Raw genomic sequence first — 8218 nt, 5'->3', positions numbered from 1 at the left:
AGGGAATTTGCAGACAATGAATCCAAATGTTCGAAGCCATGTCACGCTGTAATAAACATAAGTTGAAGCTTATCAAATGTATTTTTGAAGTCATACTATACTGTAGTTTTAAAATAGAGTAAGAAGTCAAAATGTGATTTTTCACCCTTAAAGGGCAAGTTCACACGGAAATTAACCTATTTTTCTTGCACTTTTTCCACATTAAAAGTGTTAACCTAGAAGTGTCATAGACAAAAATATAAAAATATCACAATTAATTAACATATTTTTCGCATTAAAACGATATATATTTTTCACATTTACCAAGTGTTCTATTTCCACAACAAAAACACCATGGCTTATGCCCCTTGCAATATGACGTCATTGGTGCCAATTGATAAACATTATGACGTCATCATGCTTTGTTAGAGCCGCTTCACGTGGTGTAGGTCTAGGTGTGTGATTCTAGCGTCTCAGATGCCAGCCAGCATAGTGTTATGCTGAGTCACCACTGCGCCGGAGTGTGTCGTAGGCCATGTTGTTTTACCGCAAACTGGTACTTGATATCTTTTGCGTTGAGAATAGACAGGGACCCAGTTGAATTGGCACCAATTACGTCATAATCTAAGGGGGATAACTCAGGCCTGTTTAGCTCGAAAAACGAAGGCCTCATAACGGCATATCATTTTCACACTATTGTGAGCTTCCTACTTTCACTGTGAAAAAAATGAGTGTATATTTTCAAACACAGATACTAATTAATTCTAAAATTGCGTTTTGTTTAGAAAAAGAAAGAAAGTGATTTTTGCGTGTACACTCCCCTTTAAGGTCCCTTATCTCATGGTTGGTCACATATATCATTTACATCCATAAGTGTCGGCTTAACATACTATTTTATCACTGTTACCTCCAGTGGGAGTGTCCGGACCCTCATGATGAAGTCTCGCACCTCCCCCTCACACTTGACCGGGGGGCAGTCCCCTCGAGCCATGTAGTTCAGACTGTCCAGTTTGTGGAAGATCTGTGGAGACAAACATGTCAGTCAGGAGCCTGTTATACAAGGATGTTAATGCTTGATATCACCCCCACACCAAGTGCACACTGACAACAATGTCAAACAATGACAAGCAATAGCTACATGCCAGTTCTCATTACAAAACAATGTTACAAAGCTTGATTTATATATTTTGGTATCAGTCTGACCTATTTAATGTTTATAACTTTAAATTTGTTCAATATGTCATGTCTCGCATTAGCTTACTATCCTTTGCCTTGTGAAGATCCAGGGTAGAATAGGTCTGCAGCAACCCATGCTTGCCATAAAAGACGACTTTGCTTGTCTTAAGAGGTAACCAACGGGATCAGACTTGGTTGATGCATGTCATCGATCCCAATGCTCATGATGCTCATGATGTCAATCACTGGATTGTCTGGTCCAGACTCGATTATTTACAGATTAACGTCATATAGCTGGAATATTGCTTAGTGTTGGGTTAAACAACAAACAAACGAACAAACATACTGTCTATCCTTTGCTGACAAGTAATCACACATATCATTCTGATACAGCTGACCTCACCTGGTAGAAGAGTTTTCTGTCCCTGCCTGACCCAATGTGTTTCTGGCTCTCAATGATGTTGAAGTTGTTCTTGATGAGGCCAAGGTACTGCTGAATGCCTCTCTCTGTCACAAAGCTTGATTTCTTTTCTGACAGAGCCTACATATCAGGACAGAAACCACACATGTGTCATGTTTACTAACAAATATACTAACCGCCAAAAGAAACGCAAACCATAGAAACATACGAAGAAGTATGTAAGTTAAGATGTTTCCAATGTCTATGAATTAAAGTCAAAACTAACAATCAGTCAAGTGTTACCACAGCGTGTCTTTATTCTTATCACGATATACTGCACGTGATTTCCAAACTTTACACGCTTATCCTGCATGAGACAAATGGTGCTTTTCTAGTTATGGATTTACAATTGGATATGTTCATGTGGGTCAGTTCATGCAACATAACAGTATGGTCGTTCCTGCATCAAACCAAACTAACATCTCCTGAATATGAATAATTCTTCATATATTAACCAACATGTATGGTTTTTGGATTTCTTTTGGGTGTGAGTATATATACAAAGATAAATCATTTTTTGACCAGTGAAGATCCAGGAGTAGAATTTGTCTTCAGCAACCCATGCTTGTCATAAGAGGTGACTAACGGGATCGGGTGGTCAAGCTCACTGACTTGGTGGATGCATGTCATCATAATCCAATTGCGTAGATCGATGCTCATGATATCAATCACTGGTTGTGTGGTCTGGACTTGATCATTTCAAACCATCATTATAGAGCTGGAATATAGCTGAGTGTGATGATAAACAACAAAAAAACATCAGTTTCAGACTTGTACAGACTTAGTAAAATCTAAATATTTTTTACATTTGTGTACTTATCCTGCATTACTCCAATGCATTCACTGCTGACGTTACGACAACAAAAAGGACAGTGCAACAGCAATGGTCCTGGGTGAAGAAATAAAGTTGTTGTTCTGAAGTCCCACTTTTACTGACCACCGCCACTGTCCTGTGAGCTTGATGACACCTAAGGTCACCTTCTTCACACCACTGCCTGTTGCCCGAGCTCTTCATCTTCCAAGGCAAGAGAGTTAACTGACTGTAAAAGTCCAGTTTCCACCCTTGCCGAACTAGGCTGGTATTATGGAGTTACATTTTAGCTTGACTTACGAGTGTATGCATAGTCCAATCAAAATCGCGCACTGAAATCGAAATCCGGTTCGTAAAGTGTCATGCATAGTTCGGTCGACTGCAGGATTTGCAAAGCATGTGCACCGCTAACTCGTTGTCAACAAATATTTTCTATATCTTTTCATGTTTTTGATCAAGGTGCTCACGTGATTTGATGCACTTCGCGATGTAAGACTCGTTTGATCACAATATAGATCTTGATTATCGATCAGATGGTCTTGACTAGGCGCCACTGTTTTGTTTGAAGCAAATGTTAGTGATACGAGAAGTTGAATCTGATTGGTCAATAGGAGAGGCATAGAAAGGACATTACTCGTAATAGCCACTGGTGGCGCTACGATCGAGCCCAGCAATTCCAGGCTAGTTCGGCAAGGGTGGAAACTGGACTTTTAAAGTCAGTTAACTCTCTTGCCTCGGGAAGATGGAGCTCTTAGAAAAATATACTTTTGAAATTTCTGAAGCCAAAGTGGGGAGGCAAGTCTGCAATGGTTGGGCCTTAAACGTAGTAATGCAGGATATGTATGCACATGTAAAAAATATTTAGATTTTACTTATCCTGCATTACTCCTTAACGCATCAGAATCGGACGGTTTGGAAATGGGTCAACCTTCAGAATACAGAAATCTAAATACGACACCAGTTTGTCGATAAACAATAAAGCGGAAAGGTTCAGAAAAACATCATTACGGTAGGTTTGCTCAAATATCAACCCGACTGAACATAGGAATTGAAGTGAAATTCCCTATACACATTTAGTGATAAAGAAAATAATAGATAATCAGCTAATTCTTTACTTACTATGTCATAGAGCTGGTATTGACAAACAAGATTGTTGCGGTATTCCGCTAGGAACTGTTGTGACGCAATCGTATGGTCTTGATTCTTTTGCCTTGCACAAAGTCTCAATGATCCCCACTTGTCATCGTATAGTCCACAGGGAGAGGGACATATGTCATGCGTTAGTGGTTTAGGCAAGTAGCAAACAAGCCAGTGATTGGTTGCCTGAACTTCTGAAGCAGTAACTGGAATGCTTCTGTGCGAAGTTTCCACTCGGTGGGAGCCACCCTGTCTGTAAGGCATCGGCCAGTAAGTTCCGACATCCGGGGATGTGCTCAACTATGAACTGTATAACTTAGTTCCAGACGATCCACTAGATGTAAACACCTGAATGTCTGTTGAAGCAGGGAGTGGGAGTGCGTTGTTCCCTGATTGCACTGGCACCACACCACAGTGCTTTTGTCTGTGGATATTGCGAGTTGGGCAGACTGTAGCTGATACTGCCAAAGGGATATGGCCAGAATTAACGCTCCCAAGTCCATGTTGTTTCTGTGCCACTTTCGATGAGCGCCTGACCATAGCCCTGAGGCTGACTGGCCTTGCAGGTGAGCACCCAAACCCTGAAGTGAGGCATCTACGAACAGGTGTATACTCAGGATATCCTGGGTAAAGAGACTCCTCCTAAGACATTCGACTCTACCGTCCACCAATGGAGGTAAGGCCTTAGTTGAGCAGGTAGAGGGATGGCCTTGAGTAGATCCTGACGCTTGATGTAAGGGTTCAGGAATTGTAGAATTGAGCAGTTGTCAACGGCCTGTGCTGGTTAAGTCCTGTGCCTAGGTGAGTAACCCTTGCAACACTTGCCATTGGCAAAGGGTGCATGGTTGGTATAGCGCAGGTGACAAGAAGCGTAGAATCTTGTGCCATCTGTCCCTCGGTACTGATAGGAGATCCTGGTCTGTCTGGAACAGGCCTCCTATGAACTATGATCTATGAACTCATTGACTATTCATCCCAGTTGATATTGTAGCCGTCTGCATGGTGAACTCCCGGTGGCATACTAACGTTGGCGTGTGTTGATGACACAGCAGACTGTCCTCTATCTACGACTCGAACCAAATGTTCGTCAGGTGTATATACATAGTTATTGGCTCCATTACTCCTGTAAATAGCCATAGGGTCACTGAAATGCCAAATGGGAATACTACCCACTGGTAGTGAACCCTACTGAACTAGAACCTGAAGAGTCTGCGGTCAGAGGGATGGATAGTCAAGACTGATCAAGGATCGAATGCATTGATGTTGGTTCTGAGCAGTCTCACCATGGTGAGGCGTCAAGAAGGTGGATGCTTCAGATAGCGTATGTTGAACACGGAGAGATTGTGGATCATTCTTATCTTATCTGAGTCCCTCATGGGTACCATGTGAGGATAAAACCCCGGTGTTAAGTCTGGGGTGTGCGCCATCTCTACAGCTCTTTTTACCAACAGCATGTCTATGTTGGATTTTCAAAGTTGGAGGAGCTGTGGTCAATGGTGGGGTTACCCCTACGTGTAGACGGAATCCGCGCTGTAGTATGATGAGTATGTAAACGTCCCTGAGACTTGCCACTACCACGCCCCTTCCCATGCAGGTAATACTGGTCTTCCTTGAGAGATGCGCCTCTAGGCTTATAAATGCCTGAACTGCCAGCCCGCTGGGATAGACTGAAAGAGACGTGCTCTAGAGTCTTGAGGGCAGTGTCATTCCAAGCATCTTTGGGAACTTTGGCGTGCGGGTCTGCGATCTGTTCATTGAACAGGGAAGTAGATGACCAAGATAGACATAGCAGCCTGCGCTTGAGTCCCAGTTGGAAAGCGCTAAACAAACAAGTCTGCGTGTGACGGTAATCTCCGCCATAGCGGCCTTAAGATGAATTTTCATGTGGTCAATCTGACACTGTAGGAAAATCACCATATTTTGGAAATGATCTAATCGGATAGGGTTATCCTCTGATAGATCCAGATCCACCGCATGCATTGACGTTGTTGGTGGCTTAAATGACGGAGCTTGGAGAAGTTTTCATCCAATGACCATCACTGACACGAGACGATCTGCTACCCAATTGGGTACTTGCGCTAAGCTGAGATGCATATTCAGTTCCACAGAGTCTGATGAGTCAGAACAATGTTGACGCTTAGACGATGATCTGCTCCGGAGTCTAGTGTTTCCTCTATCAGAAGGCTTTGATGACCTGCCAGTCTGCTGGGACACTTGCTGTAGCGAGACAAGCAGTGATGTGAAGAAGGTGACCTTAGGTGTCATCAAGGTCACAGGACAGCGGCGGTGGTCAGTAAAAGTGGGACTTCAGAACAACAACTTTTTTTCTTTACCCAGGACCATCACTGTTGCTCTGTCTTTCTCGTTGTCGTAAGGTAAGCAATGAATGCATTAAGGAGTAATGCAGGTTTAGTAAAAAATATGATTTTCGTAAAACTTCAGCACACAAGAAAGAACCTACCTTCCATGCTGGACTCATGTATTCATGGCTATCTGTGAAGATCAGCTGAAAAATAAACATTGCAAGCACTATCAGGTCAAGAAACATTTTTTTTTTTTGACATGGGAAATGTGTAAATTATTCTTATTTCTTTGAAAAGGAGGTGAAACTGATTTCTTTCATAATGATATTCCTTCCTGTATCTGATCTGAGGCTTCACCAAACATGTCAACCAGCAGGTAAGCAAGAAAGACTTGACATGGCTTCAAAATAACCACACCAGCTTCCGTCTACTGACCTCCTGAATAACCACACTAGCTTCCATCTACTGACCTCTAGAATAACTACACCAGCTTCCGTCTACTGACCTCCTGAATAACTACACCAGCTTCCGTCTACTGACCTCCTGAATAACCACACTAGCTTCCATCTACTGACCTCCAGAATAACTACACCAGCTTCCGTCTACTGACCTCCTGAATAACTACACCAGCTTCCGTCTACCGACCTCCTGAATAACTACACCAGCTTCTGTCTACTGACCTCCAGAATAACTACACCAGCTTCTGTCTACCGACCTCCTGAATAACTACACCAGCTTCCGTCTACCGACCTCCTGAATAACTACACCAGCTTCCGTCTACTGACCTCCTGAATAACTACACCAGCTTCCGTCTACTGACCTCCTGAATAACTACACCAGCTTCCGTCTACTGACCTCCTGAATAACTACACCAGCTTCCGTCTACTGACCTCCTGAATAACTACACCAGCTTCCGTCTACTGACCTCCTGAATAACTACACCAGCTTCCGTCTACTGACCTCCTGAATAACTACACCAGCTTCCGTCTACCGACCTGAATAACTACACCAGCTTCCGTCTACCGACCTGAATAACTACACCAGCTTCCGTCTACTGACCTGAATAACTACACCAGCTTCCGTCTACCGACCTGAATAACTACACCAGCTTCCGTCTACTGACCTCCTGAATAACTACACCAGCTTCCGTCTACTGACCTCTAGAATAACTACACCAGCTTCCGTCTACTGACCTCCTGAATAACCACACCAGCTTCCGTCTACTGACCTCCTGAATAACCACACCAGCTTCCGTCTACTGACCTCCTGAATAACCACACAAGCTTCCGTCTACTGACCTCCTGAATAACTACACCAGCTTCCGTCTACTGACCTCCTGAATAAATACACTAGCTTCTCACTGACCTCCAGAATAACCACACCAGCTTCCGTCTACTGACCTCCTGAATAACTACACCAGCTTCCGTCTACTGACCTCCTGAATAACCATACCAGCTTCCATCTACTGACCTCCAGAATAACCACACCAGCTTCCGTCTACTGACCTCCTGAATAACTACACTAGCTTCCGTCTACTGACCTCCAGAATAACTACACTAGCTTCCGTCTACTGACCTCCAGAATAACCACACTAACTTCCGTCTACTGACCTCCAGAATAACCACACTAACTTCCGTCTACTGACCTCCTGAATAACTACACCAGCTTCCGTCTACCGACCTCCCGAATAACCACACTAACTTCCGTCTACTGACCTCCTGAATAACTACACCAGCTTCCGTCTACTGACCTCCAGAATAACTACACTAGCTTCCGTCTACTGACCTCCAGAATAACCACACTAACTTCCGTCTACTGACCTCCTGAATAACCATACCAGCTTCCATCTACTGACCTCCAGAATAACCACACCAGCTTCCGTCTACTGACCTCCTGAATAACTACACCAGCTTCCGTCTACCGACCTCCTGAATAACTACACCAGCTTCCGTCTACTGACCTCCTGAATAACAACACTAGCTTCCGTCTACCGACCTCCAGAATAACTACACCAGCTTCCGTCTACTGACCTCCAGAATAACTACACCAGCTTCCGTCTACTGACCTGAATAACTACACCAGCTTCCGTCTACTGACCTGAATAACTACACTAGCTTCCGTCTACTGACCTCCTGAATAACAACACTAGCTTCCATCTACTGACCTCCAGAATAACCACACCAGCTTCCGTCTACTGACCTCCTGAATAACTACACCAGCTTCCGTCTACTGACCTCGAGAATAACCACACTAGCTTCCGTCTACTGACCTCCAGAATAACTACACTAGCTTCCATCTACTGACCTCCAGAATAACCACACCAGCTTCCGTCTACTGACCTCCCGAATAACT

General features: G+C 43.8%; 1 protein-coding gene across 1 annotated transcript in view; it reads right to left on the bottom strand.

Moving 5' to 3' along the window:
* LOC124136771 overlaps nucleotides 1–8218 on the bottom strand; it is a 48098-nt gene that overhangs the window by 3293 nt on the left and 36587 nt on the right. Inside the window, exons 12-14 of the mRNA XM_048380529.1 lie at nucleotides 6025–6069; nucleotides 1559–1696; nucleotides 887–1000 (exon numbers count right to left, since the gene is read on the bottom strand). Coding sequence (XP_048236486.1) covers nucleotides 887–1000; nucleotides 1559–1696; nucleotides 6025–6069 — 297 coding nt within the window. The remainder of the gene's footprint in view (nucleotides 1–886; nucleotides 1001–1558; nucleotides 1697–6024; nucleotides 6070–8218) is intronic.

This window comes from Haliotis rufescens, unplaced genomic scaffold (assembly GCF_023055435.1).
Source record: "Haliotis rufescens isolate VD_foot unplaced genomic scaffold, xgHalRufe1.0.p SCAF_31, whole genome shotgun sequence".
NCBI classification, from domain to species: Eukaryota; Metazoa; Mollusca; class Gastropoda; order Lepetellida; family Haliotidae; genus Haliotis; species Haliotis rufescens.
Note: the sequence above shows the minus strand (reverse complement) of the source record. Positions and strands in the feature narration are given on the sequence as shown.